This window comes from Lepisosteus platostomus, chromosome 4 (assembly GCF_059453375.1).
Source record: "Lepisosteus platostomus isolate fLepPlt1 chromosome 4, fLepPlt1.hap1, whole genome shotgun sequence".
In the NCBI taxonomy this organism is placed as follows: Eukaryota; Metazoa; Chordata; class Actinopteri; order Semionotiformes; family Lepisosteidae; genus Lepisosteus; species Lepisosteus platostomus.
The window spans coordinates 57,011,371-57,033,667 of record NC_142614.1 but is presented as its reverse complement, the minus strand read 5'-3'; the positions used below and the strand labels follow the sequence as shown (position 1 = coordinate 57,033,667).

General features: G+C 36.0%; 1 protein-coding gene across 1 annotated transcript in view; it reads left to right on the top strand.

The window, feature by feature from the left end:
* LOC148673473 (solute carrier organic anion transporter family member 3A1-like) overlaps window positions 1-22,297 on the top strand; it is a 92,088-nt gene that overhangs the window by 44,349 nt on the left and 25,442 nt on the right. Inside the window, exons 4-7 of the mRNA XM_088629968.1 lie at window positions 13,828-13,926; window positions 15,581-15,844; window positions 19,753-19,917; window positions 21,434-21,632. Coding sequence (XP_088486094.1) covers window positions 13,828-13,926; window positions 15,581-15,844; window positions 19,753-19,917; window positions 21,434-21,632 — 727 coding nt within the window. The remainder of the gene's footprint in view (window positions 1-13,827; window positions 13,927-15,580; window positions 15,845-19,752; window positions 19,918-21,433; window positions 21,633-22,297) is intronic.

Below are 22,297 nucleotides of genomic sequence, written 5' to 3'. Positions count from 1 at the left end.
TCCCGGTTTTCAAATGTCCATTAAGGGTTTAGAGATAACATTTAAAACTTTATTTGAAAGCCAATGAAATTTAATATTAAACCATCTTTCTTCCACAATTGCTTGTACAGTATGTACCTATTAATCACATAAATAACTGCACATATTAATTGTATAATGGAACAATAAATAGGTTTATTCCATGCTGAAAAAAGAAGAGAGAAAACAACATTTCAGCTGTGAAGCCTTCAATATACTGTATCATATGAAATCACTTCACAGGGTAAATTTGCATACTATAGTATACCCTGTGATATCTGACCAAACATAATATAACCTTGCCTTTTAATAGGCAATTTTATTATATTATCAGGAGGTTTGCAATGTAAAAGCATTTGTTATCTTTCCATACCATGGAATTAAAACATCTTTGATATAGAACCCTGGATGCAAGTTATTCACTTTTAACAGAGCAATTCATTTTTAAAATAAAACACTATTTAAATTATTCAGATTCTTGGAATCAGTAAAGACTCAGGTTATGATATAGACCTCTTTGTGAATCATACAGCTGTGGGCGTTCTTTTCCCCTTTACACTGTCTTTTTAATTTAAACACTTTTTGAATTACAGCACAATGTATTCCACCCAATCATGCCTGGACATGATGGGCGAGTATCTATGCAGTGTCTCCACATTTGTCTTGAAGCAGACTGATTATTATGTACATTAAAACAGTTTTTGGAAGACAGCCGAGTTTGATCTCTCTCTTCCCTTAATAAATTACATTAACCTTCAAATAACACTTTTAATTGAATTGTCTTATTTGTAATGAATATTTGAAAACTAGGAATCATCTGTATGATTTCTATGCTTTTGATCCTTCCAGTTTCTTAGGTTTTAATCTGTAATTTACTGCAGGTCTTGAAAAAGCCACCATTGATGCACGTAGAAAAACGGTATAAAGACAGCTTTTTGTTTTTCTTCATCTAATGTCTTGTTTCTAGTAAATGGTATGTGTTGTATCACCAGTATAGTCAATTAATTTCATGAAGAAGCGTACTTTAAATTCATACAGAAATTTCACAGAAATAAAAAGATGATGAACGTCACAGTGGTGAAGTGGTTAACATTGCTGCTAGGCAAAAGTCCGGCCCTGGGTTCATTTCTAGACCTAGGTTGCTATCTACTTGGAGTTTATATCATCTACCTGTGTTCATGTGGGCTTTTGTTGGGTGCTCGTTTACTCAAACAATCCAAAAATATATCAGTAAATTAATGGCTTCTGGGAAAATTGGCCCTGGTATGTGCGTGTTTGTATGTGTCGGTGTGAGCCCTGTGATGGCCTGGGGTCTCATTCAGAGTGAAATAATAAACTATTTTACACAGTGCCTTTGAAAGTCGCTTCTCAAAGTGCTTTACAGGAAAATGATTTTTGCAAGCATGCTAAAAGCATTTTTGTGCTTAAATACTCAAAGATCCACCAACAGTAACAGTAAGGCAGCACTATATACTGTATAAGTCTTATAAGTCATCATAAATGTATTATTTTCAGTGTTTAAAGATTAGGCAAAAGACTGTCTAGAGTAAATGTTTCTGCAGTTTCACATAAAGAAAAATATGTTTGTAAAGCAATGTTATTCCTGCTTTTGAAAATGGTGAAAATCCAGGAATGCTTAGTCAAAGTATACAGTTCTACATGTATACAAAAGGCATTATATGTGTACGTGACTGGAGACTCCGTTTCCAGATCACCTGGCACTCAGGAGGTATCCACATGTACACACACATACACAAACATTTCACTATCTAAACAAAGGCTATAAATCTGGGTTCAAACTAAAAAAAAAACTTTATCTAGACTGGAATTCAGGAGCAGCTTTGTTTGCTCTGTGGTCAAAACCAAACATTAACTCAAACCAGACACCCGTTTTTCTTTGTTTAATAAGTGAAATAAACTAAATTTGTGTTTAACTTGTGAGCTTCAAATAAATACCTTATTTTGATTTCTTACTGGCAAAATGGTTTCTCCCTCCACTTGTAGGACCCAAACTGGCTGGCTTAGCAGTGCCTGTTCCAGGGTTGCGCATGCGTGGATCAATTTGTAAGATGATACCATTAAGAGGGTATAGTATTTTCTTTAAAATATTTATGTACATAAAAGGAGTAATGACATTTTATTTTTGTTAATAATATGTTAATTGTTTAATTGGGTACTCACTGGAGAAAGGTGTATATCAGAATTCTGATTATTATTTTGTAGAAATCTTTTTTTGCTTTATAGTGGAATATTCTAGGGGGAGGAATTTAACCTAGAAAAGGAGCTCCTCAAGATAGGAGAAGAGAGGAGGAAGTTGAGAAGAGGTGGAGTAGGAGCTGCCCGCATCAATCTGGTTTTTAAAATCAATCAATCAATCAATCAATCAATCAATCAATCAATCAATCAATCAAATTGTACCATAGTTTTTCCCCCCCTTGGTTAGTTTGTATTTTTCACTTTGTGTTTTTGGGGTGTGGATTATGGGAACACAGTTCCTCAAAATAAACACCATTGCACTTCTTTGCAATTGTGGCTGTGTCATCATCATTGCTGCATTCCATCTATGCCTCAAAACTTTTGAAGGATGGGACTGTGACAATATGCTTCTTTTGACTAATTTGCTCAAAGAGAAGTAAGGAGATATTTTTGTTGTTGTTAAAGACAATTCTACTTTAAGTCAGACAATATTATTATATGAGACATACAGTATATATGGCAAGATATTGATACATTAGGCAATATTGTTTACATGGTAATTATCTCAAAAGCAATCTTAAAGCAATGTTATCTCATTTAAATGCTATAAGTATTGAGTTTAAATGTAATATCATGTGTAAATGCAATTGGTATCTTCATTAAACACAATATAATCTTGTTTAAAATTCAATAAATGTTTTCTCTGTGGTGCTAATAGGCTTCCGTAGACCTTTATGAAAAAGGTTGTTAAAAATGACTAATACTGTGATGAATAAATACCGTTATAGGTGATACGAGTCTTGTGAAAGGCTTAACTTTAGGTTGTTTCAGTAGATGAAATATGCAAGTTAATCTGACTCTGTGTACAGTATATGTAGACTTGAATTTAACTGACAATAAGAGAACATAGCATATACTGTATATCTTTAAAATATTCACATAAATGCAGACTATTAAAGAAAACAAACTACTACTGTTCTCACTTAGGTTCTGAAGGCACTCTTTATGTGTCTGTATCATTTATCAAAGACAATTAAAATAAGTGTTACTGTATATACTGTACACTTGTACAAATTCAAACCCCAGGACCCCCAACTCAAAAAGACTTGGTGCTGCTATTTGCCATGCTATTACTATTAAGATTAGTGTATAACATTTTTTACCTTTTTAAGCAAGAAAAGACATCTAATTTCTCAATCATTGGATAGATACTGATCCTATTTTGTCCTAGCCTGTTGCAAGATTCCACTTTTTTATGGAAGCCCTCTTTGGGGAGTGACTGGGATATTATTGACCCATCGACAATTTCTTCCATCTTGGCCACTGAACTCTGTATCTTGTTGAAAGGAGTTACATATGTAACTCATACTGTATGTACACTTTTCTTCTTGTTCTTCTGCTCTGTTTGAAGGGATGGCCTGCTTTAGTCAGTGTCTGGGTGGTAAAATGCACCATTTCTTGATGATTGAGTATACTGTGCTCACGGTGATATTCACAGATCAGATCTCCTGGCCTGTGTTTGTCAATTACGTTATCCCTTATGTGGTTTGAATGCTGATTGGACCTTATGATAGATCTTTGCTTGAAATGATCTACCTAACCAAGGAACATTACAGAAAAGTGTGAGGTGTCTTAAAAATACCCATTTATTAAACAAGACAATGCTGTGTCACTGCGAGCATGTTATACTGATTCCATTACTCACGAACTCCCCTCACCATAACAACCAGTGGAAACATAAATTGATCATGCTGTTGTACTAAAGCTGCAACTGCCAAAAACCCTGAAGCACTAGGAACATAACAGTTGTTTTTATTCTGAAATCATGAGAACCTCTCTTGCTTATAGACAGAGACCATAGACTAATTGTGTGGCTCGTTACAGTAATTAATAAACACATGAATTAATTTAAGAAAATGGTTTGAATATTTACAGAGCGGTGAAAACATCCCCTCCTTCCCAAAAGATTTGATGATTTCATAGACATATTATATTCGATTAGTCCGCACAAAGTCCTAATAGTCAATGAAGCTAACCTTATTTGACAAATAACAGTTACATTTTTAAATAAATAATATTTATTTTAAAAAGCTCAAAATATCATGAATGCAGAAAAAAGCAGCAAAGCAGCAAAATATGAGTCTGAATATTATTGCAATGCACTGTACATGTGACAAAGTCTTACAAATATGTATACAATAAAAACATATTACTACAACGTATTATGGAGAGGGCCAAAACTTTAAAGTAATAGCTCATACCATTGTAAAACAAAATTATACAAATATTCTGATCCAAAGTCCAATTCATGTTTGTTAGAAATAACAACAATACTTGCAGCTTAGAACAGGTTTAACCGGTTTCCAACTTTGCTCTGCGGGTTGTTCTGTTGCACTTGAGCTGAGGGTGATCTGGAGATAATGCCATACACGCTAGCATGGAGCTTAATAAGCAGTTCCGTACCAACTCAATTGACCCAAATAGCCTCAAATTAGCACACAGGGCACAACACACACAGTGTTTTTGTGGATAGCACCTGCCAGGGAGCAGATTGCACAGTCAGGGTGGCACATTGCACAGAGAGAGACAGGGCGACGCCATACGAAGACAGAAACAGCAGGAGAGGCACAGAGAGACAAAGACAGGAGACTTTAAACTCGTGATATAGAACAATCATATAAAAGACTTTATACAAAAAACATTGTTCCTCAAGTACATACAGTATACAGGGTTACAATGTCTATCACCTCATATTCACAGTGGAACATGTTATGTAACAGCATGTAATATACTGTCAGTGAGCAGCAATGAGGTGAAGTTTGAAAGGACTTGTTCTGTCATGGAGCTACTTTGGTTACTGTGAAGGCCTGTTAATATTCTTGCCTCCTACATACACAGATCTCTGGCATCCAAGGTCTCAGTGGCAGAAAAGGTGAAGAAATATGTACTGTACCACCAAGAATTATCTCAACCTTTCTTTTGGAAGACAAAGGTTGTAGCACAAGTACTGTAGATGTCCATTTGTCTTGATCTCCAGGTTATTATATTACTGTATGTCAAGATGTCTGTAGCAGCTGGTCCACAAAGATTTTTGCACAATAAAATGTGCTACACACAGGTATCTCTACCTCCTTCAGCAAAAGTGCAAATATATCTGGAATCTCCACTTTATGATCTGTCATGGAGTAGTCATTTACAGCTGGTTGTGAAGCACCTGTGTAGAAGCAGAAGTGCATTTTGGCAGATGTAAAATGTCACTGGGAGCCATGGTAGCTCAGTCAGGAAGGGCATCTATCCCAGGTACAAGCACATGATGTAGCTTGCTCTAATTCCTTCCAGATGGCTCCCAGGTCCACTCAGCCTGCTTTCCAAATGAGTACTGGGGGTTAATCCTTCTGGGGGTAATAGGCTGACTGGAGCATGATGCTGACCACATCACCTCCACCTATAGTGTTGGATGGTTGAGAAAAATGGTGGCCCTTGCTCCCCATTCCCCCATGGGCCTTTATGGCCTGAAAAGGGGACCTAACCTACAATACCTACCTAAAATGTGAGGTTCTTTTTATGATCTGTTCTGCTCCACTCTTTTGGTAACTCTGATCAGTATTTAATAAATAAAATTACTTTAGGTATAAATTACAATTCAGAACAATTTTTGTAGCAGAATAGAATTTTATGTCTCAGAAACCTCTGCTATGAAGTGTGACTCCATCCTCATCTTTGATGAAAATCACTGTCTGTCACAGAAGTTATAAACACAGTTTATAACAGAAGTTCAGGATAGATCCTCATCTTGTACATTTCCTCTCACCTGCATATACTGGAAAGGTCTTGCATCTAGGACTTCCTTTCGCATATCTCTCTCACATCCTCCCTGCCTCCCTATATACAGTACATCCTTGCAGCAAACTCCCTAGCTCAATCCTCTCAATAGTGAGGATGGGAAGGGAGGTTTTGGGCAGCCTATCCTCATTTACTGTAGGTGAGTCATACCAAATCCTTTATACATATCCATCTCTTTCATTCATTAGAACCTAAGCACACTACTGAAATAGATGTTTTTTAGGTTTTGGTAGACCTCTGATGCTCTTTTTTATGCATATTCACCTGAGGTTCACTCTGAGTTGAACCTTGTCTAATTTAAAGGAAATAATTAGAAAACAGAAATAATTAATCACCTTCACTAAATCCCTTAAGTTTTATTAGAAACATTTAAGCTTTCATAACATTAATGGATAAAACTGATTTTTTATGATAATTTAGATTATTTTATGCAAACACACACAAATCTGTACTTAAAGGATACAGTGTCACGGCACAAAGTGGTTCATGGACATTAAAGAGGATATGGTGTGGGGGTTGTGCTTTCCAAAAGCTTTTACTTTATTTCAAGAAGCAGAAAGCAATAAGGCACTGACAAGAGGGCGCAACTTGAAACTAAACATACACGGATTCTTTATTGAAACATCTCCACTGTAGCAAATTGGGTTTTTGAGAAAGATTAAAGATAATTTTGGAGATTATAGATGATATTCAGTATATATGTTTCAAAAAGTCTGTGTACTAATAATAAGAACAATATTGTTCATTGCCTTTCTAATATTCTGCAGTGCTTCTGTAACTGGTATGGAAAATACATGCTATGTAAGTTCACTCTTATTATTGTCTTCTATCATCTTTATAGCAGATGATCAGTCTTTGTAGAGCAGAAGGGATAACAAAACTGCAAATTTGTGAGACGTAGTTGTTATTAACTTACCGGAAAAACTGAAAAGTTCTTTACAAAAACAATTTCCTTTTATCTCCTTTTTTCATGGTTTTAAAAGTTAATAACCAATGAGTTCAAAACAGGCAATATTAAGTTGTTGGTCTATTGCTTTAAGTCTAGAATGAAGAAATAAATAAGGGTATGGATTGCAGAGATTGAGGAACAGCCTGCTGCTCAGGCATTAATTGCACCATTATCAGTTTTTCACAGCTGTATGCTTAATGAATCCTTGCATGCTTTTGTAGTTTTTGTTGGTAGTATCTAGATATTATCATTTACAGCAATCTGTTTGGAGGCTGAGTGGCAGCATACTTATTACATTTTTACCAGTGGGTCTAGAATTTACAATCAACACCATGACAGTGGAGATAAAATGGTCTGGTTACAACCTATTTGGATTAAGGGTGCACAATGATGTCCTGTATATCTTTAAAGCATATCGTTTTCTTTCAGCAAAAGGCTGAAAGAAATGGAAAACAAAATGAAATTGAATACCAAATAAACTGCACGCTTGTAAAATAAAAAAAAATGTTGACAGGTATACATTGGCACAGGAGATAAAATATACAAAATAGTCGTACAGGGTAAATGCAGTGTATTTAATCTGTTCGTGATCGATTGTTTATACAATTATATTGTGATATACCTATTTTCTTACACTAAAAACACAGTTGACTGTTTTTATACCTAATATGCACATATAGAATTTTAAAATTGTACATTTGACAAAAGGAGTTACCCTTTTTTTTAATTCATAGTTTCATTAATTAAGGTGTCCTGTCCGATATCTTTTCTATATAAGGTAAAGAAAAATAAAAAGGACTTGCATTTAAAGTTCTGTACATAATGAACAACTTGAAGTGTTTTTTCATAAAGGGTTCCTGTTTTAAACTGATAATAAGCATGTATCCATAACACTCAATTTTTGCTTCTTTATCCTTCAGCTATGTGCCTCAAGGAGTACTCAGGACTATAAATAGCAACTGTCTTCAGGTTGCTGAGGAAAAGCTTTTTGACTTGCAAAGTTAATAAATAGACTGACACTTGTGCTGGTGCACCTGCAACAATGGAGCATCAGTCTAATGGTGAAATTGCCATTGTAACTCAAACAATCTTTGTACTTTTGACCAGTGTGTGCTGCCTGTATTAACAAGACACATACTGTAGATGTGTACGCAGTACACATTTAGAACAATTATTATTTCCAAACGAAAACCAGAAATGTGAAATATAAAGGAGAAACTAAAAACCATTTCTCCACCAGTGCCAGCTCCCTGTGTAAAACCATGACAAGCTAATAATACAAAAAAAGATTGGAGTGAAATAGAAATGAAAAGGCAAAGAAGAGTTTGTGATAGTTTTGGAAAAGTGAAGAACTGAATTGAAGAATGGCAATAAGTTAGAGACACAGAAAGAAGAATTGATCAATGGCAGACAAAAGAAATTCTAAACTGGATCCCAAGAGAAAAATATTAGACCATGAAGAAGGCCTCAAGGAAGATAAAAAAATTATGTTTCACTGGACTGACGTGCATGCAAAGAGATGAATCTTGAAACCCGTAGAGGGATCTTGGGGGCTTCAGCTAGCAGTGGGTTGAAAAGGACTGATATTGAGAGAGCAGCAAATATTTTGTTAACATGAAAAAAGACCTTTTACTGCAATTTAACCTTAGAAAGATGTGTTTTTGATTGAACCCTAAAATTATGATGAAAATGATATACAGGGGTTTGTAACCATAGTGTTGTTTTTTAAGTCTGTAGGAGGAACATTGAATAATCACGCACATCCGCCTCCACAGAGAATATAAAAGATAATTAATAACAATAGTGTTATAATGACACTGACATTTTCCACTTCTCATTTTTGTGGTGACTGAATGTGGGAGCGGAAAATAACTCATAATGCCTTCACAACAACTAGGTTGTATCACCAAATTATAGATGAAAAATGATAATAATCTCAGAAATGTATACCAGAGGTAATGCATAACAGATCTTTTTTTGATTAAAAAGATTCTTTAAAAAAATACTACGGTATATACTTGATATCTACAGTACGGTCTCAGTCTGAAACATGCTATAGTGTAGCTGATCATTTGAATAATGACAACACAGTTAACTGTTAATTTTTTGCAACTGTTTTTTTTTTAAACAAGAATGGAAAGAATAGTTGGATGCAATTTAGAGTTCAAATTGCATTATACCTGAGTTTGTTTCATGTCGTAATTAGATTTAGTGCTATACTCTGAGGATCTTCAACATTCTCCTGTTGGGCTTTCATCCACATACATATATTAATGTGTCTGAAACAGATGTTGTGTCCAAATTTGAAATGATTTTTTGAAGTTCAAGCTTCTTTTGAGGATCACATTAGTAAAGTGAAGATTTTCTTTTCATTTTGTGTTGAAACTTTGAAAGTTAATTATCTGCGTGCTTGATAGAAAATTAAGATCACTTTTATCTAACACAGAATATGCCATATGGTGGTATGATGTAGAAGTATTTTTGTGATATGCCCAGTCACTTTTGTTCACATTAAAATCAAGAAATACTTTTGCACTGTCTGCAATCTGTTCACTTTTTAAAAGGAAAGCCTCAAAACATCTGAGGTGTACAACTAAATTGGTAATCAAAGACTGTGTAAGAAACGTCTTGATGACGTTAAAGGATCAGCTACTAGCAAACAGACAAATAAAGTCGACCAAATGGCTTCCTAATGGTTACTGCCATATGTTATTAAAGCATTTCTCAGTTTTGTCAGTACCACATAAATTAATGCACATAATTCACACAGACATGACTTAATGCAATTGGCTCCCCTGGGTTAAAACAAACAGCTACTTTTTGATGGGAATAGGTAAGATATAAAAATCAAAAGTGAACTATTTTAACTTTTATGTCCTGCCCCATGATTACTGAGTTATAGTACAGAGTTCCAGTGATATATTAGATCTTTTTATGATTGTCACTATACGTTGCCCTAGTCCTTTCTGAATTTATAGAACTGAGACAGAACACATAGTATAAGATAAAAAAACAAAAATATAATACTATAAATGAAAAATAAATAGTACAGATTGAATAGCATAGACAGTTTTATTGTAGTGCTGCTAAGCTTCTGATATGGCTTCTGAGGAAAAATACTTAATGTAGGATTATGCTTATGCTCTTCAGAAGGTACAGTACTTTCTTTAGAACAGTGTGTGCCCTTTATGTTACAGAACAAGAAAGTATACTACAGATAAAGACGAGGCAAAAACTCCAAGCACACCAACAATATCCCCCTTAAATACCCACAGTGCTAATTAAATGAGTCCAGGAAACACCCTCTGCAAATACCCCCCCCCCCATAGACTAAGACGGTTTTATAACTAGTTGGTCACATAGTTTTAAAAAAGATATTGTGTATCTGAAATCAATCCAGAAAAGAGTGAACAGATATATTTTGCGGCTTAAAGGAATCTTCTACACTGACAAGGTGAAAGAATTATACTTTTTAAATCTTGAATGAGATTACAAGGGTAACTGACCCTTGGATTTAAAATTTTCAAAGGAAAGTATGAACAGTGAAACATAACACCAGAGTAAGTGGAAACTAGGCTTTCGAAACCAAAAAGAGACACTTCTTCATGCAATGGTGGTGGAAGCAAGGAACAAACCACCCAATCATGAAGCCAATACTTTTGATTTTTTCAAGAAATGTCTGGATGAGATCCTTGGTGTTACGGGAGCCGGTCCAGGCTCCCGCGAAGCGTAGTTCAGGACCCTATGCAGACGGTATAATCTGGAAATAAGTGGAGAAGGACATCCGGGGAAGGTACAGTAGGTTTGTACATGTAGACAGACAAGGAGGGTGTGACGATGGTGATCCGGTGCTTGGGGGGGCATAGCAAGGGCAAACAGGTCCAGAGAGTCCAAAAGGGGAAATCTGGGGCGCAGTCCGAAGTCCAAAACCGGGGGATCCATCCAAGACGAGACAAACACAGTTAAAATCCGGAACGGGATCCAGAACAAGGACAGGGAATAAAACCAAGGTAACGAGGCCAGGCGCTCCGAGCCCCGGACTCAGATGGTCAGGATGCCATAATGAAGCCTATGCCGTCGGGCCTCTCTTGGACCCACTGGTAGGCGGGCTTCCGGGCATCCATCTCCCAATGCTGATCCAGGAATAGCGAGAGCGCCAGGCTTAAATAGTGAAACAAAACAGAAGGCAGGTGCACATAATCAACGAAAATATGAAAGAGTCGGAGCGCCCTTAGGAGGAATGCCAATCGTGACACTTGGATCAATTACCTACTAGCTATGAAATAGCCTACATGGGCTGAAGGGCCTCCTACCATTTGTAACTGTTCTTATACTGTATGCAAAAGTAGTACGGGGGGCCTCATATTCTGGAGTGAATCAGCATGTCATCTTTCAAAAAGCAGGATCAAGTAAAGCTTATTTTTGTTAGTAGGTGCTCTAATTCCCCTAGGTAAAGCTGCTCCAACCCCCTGTGACACAGCATCAGCACTTGTTCTTGTGGTGTGTAAAGTATCTGCAGATCACCTTTACAATAAAAAGCCAAACAAAAACATTAGATAATTTTTATTATGTGCACTATCTATAGTGGATAGACTCCTAAAGTTGACTAAATTTCCAGCTTGCTCTGATGCTCGTACACATGAGAACACATCTACCAAAACATGCATTATTGAGTTGCCTACCTCTTTTTACAATGCTAGGCCCATTTTGCTTCAAGTTAAGTTAAGAATCCTTAAGACTTGCCAGATATGTGAGAGCTACCAATCCCCCAGTCAATACTGTCTAACAAGATAAAAACAGCACTGTCTGAAGCGCACCCCTTATTTTACAGAGCAAGTAAGGAGTTTATTCTCAATATATATCTTTTTGTGTCAGGAAAGCATTCCAGGTATGAAAAATAACTATTTTCATACTTTAGAACTATCTGTTTATGTCCTCTTAATTTGGAAGATCTCCAAAGAAAGAAAGATGTATCTCTCATTAATCATCATCATATCACTTTATTAACCCTTTACAATTTCTGGCATTAGGAATTATCTTTTTGCATACCCCAGCCTGCTCTCCATGAGACACACAGACAGGGAGAGAGCCTGGGGCCAGAGCGCAGGGTCTGCCATTGTACAGTGCCCCTGGAGCAGTTAGGGTTAAGGGCCTTGCTCAAGAGCCCAATGGAGTAGGATTCTTCTGCCAGCTCTGAGATTTGAACCAGTAACCTTCCAGCCACAGGTGCAGATCCTTAGCCACAGAGCCACCGCAACGCCCCAAATGACACTGTAATGACACTGTAAGCTCACAGGTGCCCAGCCAGCCAGAAGTAATGTGGTTGATTCAAGCTGAAACAAACCTGGCAGTGCTCTGCCTCTTGTAAACCACTGCTTTGTGGATACTAGTCACACTCATCCAATGGCATCATTCATCGATGTCTAGACATCAACTACTTTAACTAGTACATGTATTAGCTGAGTCACCTGAGAGACACAGAGATTCATCCTTGAAAATACAGGAGCCCTGAGGTACCAGGTACAGTACGTGTCTTGTTGCATTACTTAATATTTTTCTGTAAGTCTTACTGTATTACACCTTGTCAACTTTCTTCACAAGCCTGTGTACTAACTAACTGGGTTAATTGACCAATCCCGGTATTCTGGTTACTACAGTACTTGCTTTTTGATCTCAAAGCTTCATCAAGATGTTACTTAAATTGTATCTGCACCGACAGCCTTGTATAGTGTTGTGTTTATTGTAGCAATAATATTATCTACATTATTGTTAAATCCTGTACAGTATAATACCTCTACCTCTTTTTATATTTATCACCATTGTTTCCTCCTGAACAGTTTTGTACCTATTTATAATTGTACCTCTATGTCCTGTTCCCCTTGCTTGGCAGTTAACAGTAAGAACAACTGATAGAACCTTGAAAAGCTTGAATTGATACACTTGTGATAGTGCTCACTTGTAAACTGCATAATTTCATTGTTATACTTGCAATTTAATGTGGTGTACCCAGGGAAATTATTTTTTGGGTTCCAAAATGACTCATTCGACTGCCTTGTCAAAAATTGTGAAATGTATTGAGCGTTCAGATATATATTTTTTTATTTTCACCACAGTTTTTCCAAAAGTAAATCAACACTTGGAAAAGATGGTGTGAACGAAATACCCTTTAAAACCTATTCCAAGATTCAATCTATCCTCCTAAATCGTATTATTTTATGGAGATTACTGCAGTGTTTCTGGGGACTAAGGGTGCAGAATGTGTTACTTTATCTACTTTTCATTACATGGCAATGCAAGCCTATCAATATTCCCTTTAGATAGTGATTTACAAACTGTAACTATTTATAGCTGTAGAACAGCTATCCTTCCTTCTCATTATTAAACATGGGCAGAGTGTGTCCCATCAGATTATTTGAAGGCAATTTCAAAAATGAATTTTGGGTCTAGGTTAAACACTTTTGGAGAGGGCATGTCATGATCATCATCTTCAGGGACGAGGCTGTTAATATAAATCTTCAATTTGTTATATCTGCAAAAGACAGACAATTTCAAAGTATCCTTCTATTACTTTGTGAGTAAAGAAGGTTTTTGCAAAATGTAATACGCAATCTGGCTTTTCTTTATAAGAAACTCTAGATTATTCCATACAGTTCCCACAGTTTAACTTTATTTGGCACCAGTTCCATTGTAGTACATCCCAGTAAAAGAGATTTAATTTTGCTCTTAAATTTTTGCTCATACTCATGAAAGATTGCCTTCAAGAGAGTCAAAACTGAATACTGTACTTAAATGTTTACATGATGTTTTCTCTTGCCTTTCAGGTATAATTCTCACCACAACGTTGTTTGGTCCGCTTCTGGGATTCCTAATGGGTGCTATGTTTACCAAGGTTTATGTTGATGCAATATTCATTGATACCGGTTCGTATGACACATTTTGATTCTCACATCTCTACATTTTTGGTTGTCTCTCTGTTTCTGTACATGCCATCATGAGAAAAATGTATATATTGACTACACTAAGCGAATGATTACTTTTATCATGTTTGATTCATTTCCATATTTGACTCAAATAATATTAATATTAGTTTAGAGCCAGCAGCCATATCACTCTGCAACTCACAACTGGTAACCCACTGAAGCTAAGCAGGTGTGAGCCTGGTCAGTACCTGAAGGGGAGACCTCCTGGAAAAAACTAAGGTTGCTGCTGGAAGAGGTGTTAGTGGGGCCAGCAGGGGGCGCTCACCCTGTGGTCTGTGTGTGTCCTAATGCCCCAGTATAGTGATGGGGACACTGTACTGTAAAAAGGAGCTGTCCTTCGGATGAGACGTAAAACCAAGGTCCTGACTCCCTGTGGTCATTTAAAAATCTCGAAAAGAGTAGGGGTGTAACCCTGGTGTCCTGGCCAAATTTCCCATTGGCCCTTACCAATCATGGGCTCCTAATAATCCCCATCTATGAACTGGCTTCATTACTCTGTTCTCCTTCCCACTGAGAGCTGGTGTGTGGGGAGTATACTGGTGCACTATGGCTCCCATTGTGTCATCCAGGTGGGGCTGCACATTGGTGTTGGTGGAGGGGAGTCACCATTATCTGTAAAGCTCTTTGAGTGGAGTGTCCAGAAAAGTGCTATATAGGTGTAAGCAATTATGAATTATTATTATTAATTTCATGGAATGAAAATGTCTTGTGGTTCTCCACCCCTCACATTCATATTCATACTGACCTTTGATTTATAATGAATAGTGACTTTTGTATGAAAAGGTCTCTTATTTAAAGGGTTTAAAAGGTTATTTAAAGGACGCTGCCATTCCTGTTTTGTGTCACGCCCTGTACACCTAGAGGGTCCTGTTCCTAGATCCTTGTGATTATTCATGTCTTTCCAGTGTGTCCTGTTGTGTACCCTATTTACTTCCTGTGTCTGCTCTGCTCCTGGCTCAGCATTGAGGGTTCGGATGTCTTGAGACCCGCCTAGCACCAGGTCGCCTCTTCTGTGTCCTGAGGGCATATGTTTCTACCCCGACATCGTCTGACCCCCTGAGCCCGGGCTAACCTCCGTGTTGCCCCTTTTGCCACTACGCATAGGGTCTCTACTGCTCTCCTTTTCATTCCATTGACATTTTGTTCATTCTTATGAACATATGGTACAGCAGCACAGAGGTCAGATGTTTGTTCAGCCAAACGGAGAACCAAAGTTACTGTATTGTGCTTTATTAAATAAAGTGTCTTGATCAATAACTATATTGAGAACACCCCCACACACATTATATTCAAGTAATTAAAGAAAACAGTTTTCATATACTGTATATTCACATCTGTTTTTATATGTTACTTGATCTAGGCAGAAATAAACTGGTTGGTAAAGTAAGTTGGTTGACTTGCTTTTGATGGAGTTAAAGTGTTAATCCTTTCCATTTGAATGAAAAACAGGGAAATACTGTATCTTAGACAGTGTATTATATTATGGAAAATAATATTCAGGTAATGGCTTATTGGGAGTTTATCTCTTGATGAGGGTGTGGGGGCTGTACGTGTAAGAATTTGTCTCATTTAAATTCTATCCCTATTCTTGTAGAGAAGCTCGACATCACGACGGATGATCCCCGATGGATAGGTGCCTGGTGGGCTGGCTTCCTGGTCTGTGCTGCCCTGCTGTTCTTCTCTTCCTTGCTGATGTTCGGCTTCCCCCGAGCCATGCCCCTGAAGCACTACCCAGAGACAAGGCTCTCCAAGCTTCTGCTTCCCAGCATGGGGCCCCAGCAACCAGGAAACCCTGTGTCTGAACACAACAGGCCGAAGGAGAACAGAGAAAGTCAAGCCTGCTGTCACCATTCCATCGGTACAATATTTGTCTTATACTAAACCAAATTACTGAATATATTCAAATGAATAGCCTTATACAGTTAAGCAATAGAGCTATCTTTATTAAAATTCTCCAATACCTTTGTTTACCATGCTTCCTTTTGATCTACAGTCTGATCAGTCTGATCTACAGAACACTCGCATGCCTCTGGATTTTACATGGTAGGACTGTATTGCTATCGTACTCAGTTGCATCCACCAGGTGGGGATAAAGGTGTGGACTAGGAAATGTAACCTACAGTAGATACTGTCATCGAGCTAGTCTTCATCTTCATCAGTCATTTGTATACATGGCTCTCGTTATTCAAGGAAATTGTCCATCTATATGGAATCTAGACACTGGTACCTTTTACTGCATATTACCTGGAGGGTATTAATATAAAATATTATTATATTAAAAATATTATGTTATTGGAATAACTTCACTGTAAATGATAATAATGACTACTCCTATTATTACAGTGAATGTAACATAGTGAATGCGAATGTAATTATCTTAGTTAATGTATAATAATTATATTGTAATATATATGAGTGCCTAATTATATATAGTCATTTATAATTTATCTACAACAATAATGTTAATTTTAATTAAATAAAATAATGTCACCCATATATTTTCTAACCTGTTCCTCCTGTTCTGGATGTGGGGGAAGCCAGGGCCAGTCTTCGCTAGCAATATAGTAGGTACAAGGCAGGGCACACCCTGGATGGGATGCCAGTCCATCGCAGGGCACACACAGACACTCAAAACAAATACACACACACTCACACCCGGGCCGATTTTCCCTGAAACAAATTCACCTACCAGTATTTATTTTTTTACTTTAAGAGGAAACTGGAGCATCTGGAGGAAACCCGCGCAAACACAGGAAGAACATACAAACTAAACACAGATAGCACCCCAGGTCAGGAAATGAACACAGGGCCCCAGTGCTGTGAGGCAACAATGCTTACTACTGCACCGCTGTGCCACATAAGCATAAATAATTAATAATATAATAATAGTATTGTCTCAAAAATGTTCAGCTGTTACCTTTTTTCATCTTAGGAATTTTGGGGGATTGTCAGTGGATACATATCCCATTGGTCTTTTGATGGAGAGATGTATGAAATTCAGATGTATACTGTACATTAGCTCTACTGTATATTGTACTGTAAATTTAGTTTTTTTTATTTTGAAAAAAACAAATTGTTCAAGCAATGTAAAATGATAAAATCATCAGTTTAAGGAACAAGTAATAGGTTTATTCCATGCTGAAAAAAAGAAGAAAGAAAACACAGCGTTTCGGCCGTGGAGCGTTGTGTTTTCTTTCTTCTTTTTTTCAGCATGGAATAAACCTATTACTTGTTCCTTTGTAGCCTACACATGCTGACGCAGCTACCCACCTGAACTACTATCATCAGTTTAATATACTTTTTAAATTGAAATTGAAATACAATAATACAGTTCATAATAATCAGAAAAACAAAAAAAGCAAAGCAAAAATAGTTTTTTCAAGTTCTAAAGAGTTTATTTATTAATTTAAGCAGACTCTTCGATATTTTGCAGAACTATAATTAATCATGATTTACTTAGCTGAAGATGGATCACATTGACACAGTGAGAACAAACAATTTCTTGAATTGTTAGAAAAAATAGTAAAGCTAATGCTGATGAAACTATGGAGACCATAGTTCGAAAAATGTGTAGCATCTCATGAGGTGTAAACTAAGCTTTACTTCACAGGAGGTTTTCATCAAAAGATAACCCAAAAGTCTTCAGAGGTGTTTTATGAAGGAATCTCCACTGCAAAGGTATAGGTCCTCCAAGGTTACATAACATTTTGTTTTAGTCCAGTGTAGCATTATATGAATCTGGAAAGCTTCTAAGGGTCCAAAGATACTTGTAAATGATTGTGATTAGAAGGTGAATTCAACAACTAAATATGTAGAGATGAGGTAGCCAACATGAATCTTCTATGTGGGAGTAAAATTATCCTAGTTGAAAACATTCCTTCTCTTGCAATGCACACAATTTACCTTTCAGATGTTAGAATATGGAGTAGAATTTTACAGTTACTTCACAGTGATAACACGTGGGTCCTAGTCTTAGGTAATGTTAAATATCTTGGTAAATTGCAGCTTTTCTGTATGTACATTTATGTACTACATAGAAAATTTTAAGTTTATACCATGATGCCACCTTCTGGTATAACATTAGCACTTACAGTGTACTTCACAGAATGTGCAGAATGTCAGCAATACTGTACAGTATGTTTGTATTTGGTAAGACTTAATTAATCTCTGTAAGCAGAAAAACAAAATACTTCCTTAATATTTAAATATGAGATTAATATTTATGTTAACAATGTTCAAAATCAATTTGTTTTCATAACTTGTTAGTTTTACTTTTAAAATACATGCTTGGATTTCTAAAAAAGGTACAATCAAGTGTTTAAGCACACACAGAAGTAAGGATTTATTTTGATAAATGCATTGTAGCATGTCATGATTCTAAGAACTAAGCTACACATCATTTCATTGAAATATACCTAGGTCATATTTCAACAGTTTTGACATTTTTCATGTACATGATGTCTTTTTCAGAAGATGAAACCCAGTTTTAACATCTCAATATTGATGTTTTCTTTGTATATTATAAACTATATATATACAAATATAAATGTGCATATTTGTGTATTGTATACAATATGTATATTATATTAGTAAGTAAACTAGTATACATCCAGGGAACCTTAGTTAAAACTTAGTTCCACTTCTGATTATTTCCTCATGTGTTTCTCATTTCAGTTTCCCTTTTATCTTTTGGGACAAATGAATGAAAAAATCTCACCAAATACAATAAAATACAATAAAACATTTCCTCTGTTGTAAGTCATTGTCCAGCAAGACTCTTGTTAAGTGAATGTGAATAGATAATAGATACTGTTAAGAATAACACACAAAAAGAAAAGATATTTTTTTTCAAGAACTTTACAAACACTGTACACTCCCAAAAGATATAAAAAGGTGACCACTTTAAATTTGTGAATCATCATCTAATTTTTGTGTGCATATCAATTGAGGCAAGAATGGCAGCAATAAATAAGCAAATGTCATATTAATTATAGAGTATATTAAGATTAAATTATTGAAAAACAAGTATAATTGATATGTTTGTCATAAAACAGTTCATTAGCATTAATTTTTATGTCCATATAATCTATTTTATATTAAAATTAGCTGTAACATATTTTCCAGTGCTGTGATATTTATCCCCTATTGAATTCAGCTTAACTGCATTTGATTTAGATGTTTTACTTACAGTAACTCCTTCAAAACTAGGAGTACATAAGGCTCATGAATAAATGTTCAGAACCAACTGCTAATGCTGAAAATTGCTTTCCTAATGGTAATCAGTTGTCCTAGGCGTTAATTTATTTGCGTTTAAACATACATTACTGTAGTCCTGTCTTTGCTCAAACATAAAGCATAAATCTGACTTATTGATGAACACCACTGTGTATTCCAGCAATTGACTGTGTGTAATGTACAGTAGCAGCATTGCAATGGGAATTGCTCCAGGCAAGCACTAGTTGAAAGAATGTTGATGCTCTTTCATGCTTCTTTATTTTCTGTGAGCATTCAATTTCTACATTTCCAAAGACTATATGGGTATGGCAATTCATAAATTTAAAACAATTTCAGTTCTTCACCAGCCCAGCAACTGAAATGGCAGTAAACAAATCTAAATTTACCAACTTAAAATGGTTCTACAAAACTTACGGCTGTTATTGAAATTGTAAAGGATCCCAGACACAAATTATAGAAAGAAGTACTAATAACGTACACCTAATGGAAATGTAATATTGCTTTGTGACATCCCTTTCTTCTTCTCCTCAGCCATATTGAATGTAACTAAGCAGCTGTTCAAGAACCCAGTATTCACATGTATTGTACTGGCTGCCTGTATGGGACTTGCCGCCATTGGAGGGATGTCAGCATTTCTGGGAAAATATCTGGAGTCTCAGTTTGGATTAAATGCCTCTTATGCTAATCAACTCATAGGTATGCTAAAAACTTTCTTTTTGATCTGTGATGTGTGCAGTCAGCTTGTTTATTATTTCACTGTGCATTCCCCTTGACAGATACAGTGCATACTGTATCTCATTGTGTGAGGTAAATAAGTGAGGTGTCACCAGGGAGTTGAATTCGCACTGTACAATCTTGCATGCTTTCAGGTTCATCCACCGAACTGTGTTTTCTTCATGCTGTTATGTAAAGAGGAACACTTTTCTGCATTAAGTATTTTTATTTTTGTTTTATTCTATTAAACTCTGCCTCAATGTTGACACACTCCTGTAGTTCAATGTCAGCTAATGTTTATACTGTACTTTATTGATGAACAAATCTCAAAATGTCATTACGATAGATAGCAGATAGATTATCGCTTTGCAAAGTGAAAGCATCAATAAAAATGTGATACTGTATATTTCCATCTACACGTCAATCATTATCCTTGTTACGCAATGAATTTTTTTCAGTATGATGAAAGGCATATACTTTTTGTCTTTAGCTCTAGAGGTCAGTGGAAATATCCATGTATCTCCATATGTATTTTATTTTACAAAACAGCATTTGAGGATAAATTTATACATTTCAGATATGACCTCAGGAAAAGCTGGTTTTAAATATGTCTGCGCTGGTAATTGATTTGCAAATTAAGATTACTAATTACTAATTAAGATGGCACATGGTCCTGATATTTTTAAAAGGTTTTGTTTTATTGATGTGTAACTTGTGGAACATTGAGAACATTTTCTGACAATTCTTTAGGAAATTATAATTCTAATATTTAAAAATGATACAAAGTTTTTTCCATGATCCCATTAGTTTCATTTCATTGAAATTCTTCAGTACTGTAGTTATAAAGTTTACCAATTAACAAAAATGAATAAACATAAATGAGAATCACAAATGTAACAAAGTAACATGATCAATATTATTCACTTAAAACATTTTAATTAAAAACATTAATCCTGATACAGTACAGTAGTAAAGCATAAAATATGTCTAATTTAGTGAATACTGTACCATCTTAGTTCTCTTTTTTATCTACATAATTATTTGTAGTTTTCAGAATATTAAAATATACTGTAATGAGAATGACTTGTCAGTGAAATCCCAGCAAAATGTCCTCAATGGTATTTCCTTTAGGGATGAATGTTTAATTTACATAAAGTAATAATATTATTCTGATTCTTGTTTTCTTAATAATGTCCAGCTGTTCACATAGTAATGACTGAATTTGTGTGAAATCTCCCTTTTAAAGCTTTTATATCATCATAAAAATAAAGTAAAGCATGGTGACATCATGGGTAAGGAACAGGCTAATAGGAATGAGACAGTGAGACAATAAATCATGGTAAAACAATGGGATCAATTGCTAATAAAGACATGATCTACGCTTGTTAAAACCACAGAAAAAGTGCTGGAGGGCTCCTGTTGAAAATATGCTGTAAAGAGAACAGATTTGTTAGAGGCATGAGAGACTCATTTGTTATATTTATCCCTTTCTGTAAAGGAATTGCAGCCATTCCCTGTGTGTGCCTAGGGATGCTCCTTGGTGGATACTTGGTGAAAAAGTATAACCTTACCCCTGTGGGGATTGTTAAGCTTGGAATGACTGCCAACATACTGTGCTCTGCTGCATTTGTGTTCTTGCTCTTTCTTGGGTGTGAAACTGGACCAGTGGCAGGAGTAACTGCTGACTACAGCAATGGGTAAATAACACAGTGTTTAATGCATGTAATGTATGTTGCTTAGGAAAAGCCAGGCCCAGGTCCTCTTTACCTTATTACTTTTAAATTTTTTTGTGCCCTGTGTGTCACATTGACTCTTAAGGCTTATTCTTTTCAGTCCTTCAATTAAAAAAAAAAATGTGAGAGAGTGGAAGGTGCACAGAACTGTTACAGAAAAAAATTGAAACAATGAATAACACAGGTCAGATTCACTATTTTTTGCACAATTCTGGTTAGGACTTCTACCATCTTGTAACCTGATTTCACTTTTTCCGAGAAACTAAGCAAGGCTGGTACAGTATTTCTACATACTGGGACGAGAGACTTCTAAGGAAAACTAGGTTTATGCTGGTAACAGATTTCATTGACCAGTAGATGGCACTCTTCCCTCTGCACCAGAATTTCCAGATTGATGCCCAAATAAGGTGTCACTGTAGAACATGCCATTCTTCAAAGGGGAGAATAAACTGAGATCCTGAGTAAAGTAGAGTAGAGTTTATCATATGTACACGTACATTGGAATTCCTAATCACATTGATCTCTCGGTACATACACATACACACAATGTAGACAACAGGAACAGTAAATATGCTGTGGAACAATAAATATGTAGTAGTGAAACAAAAAAGTGCATAGTGCAGATATAT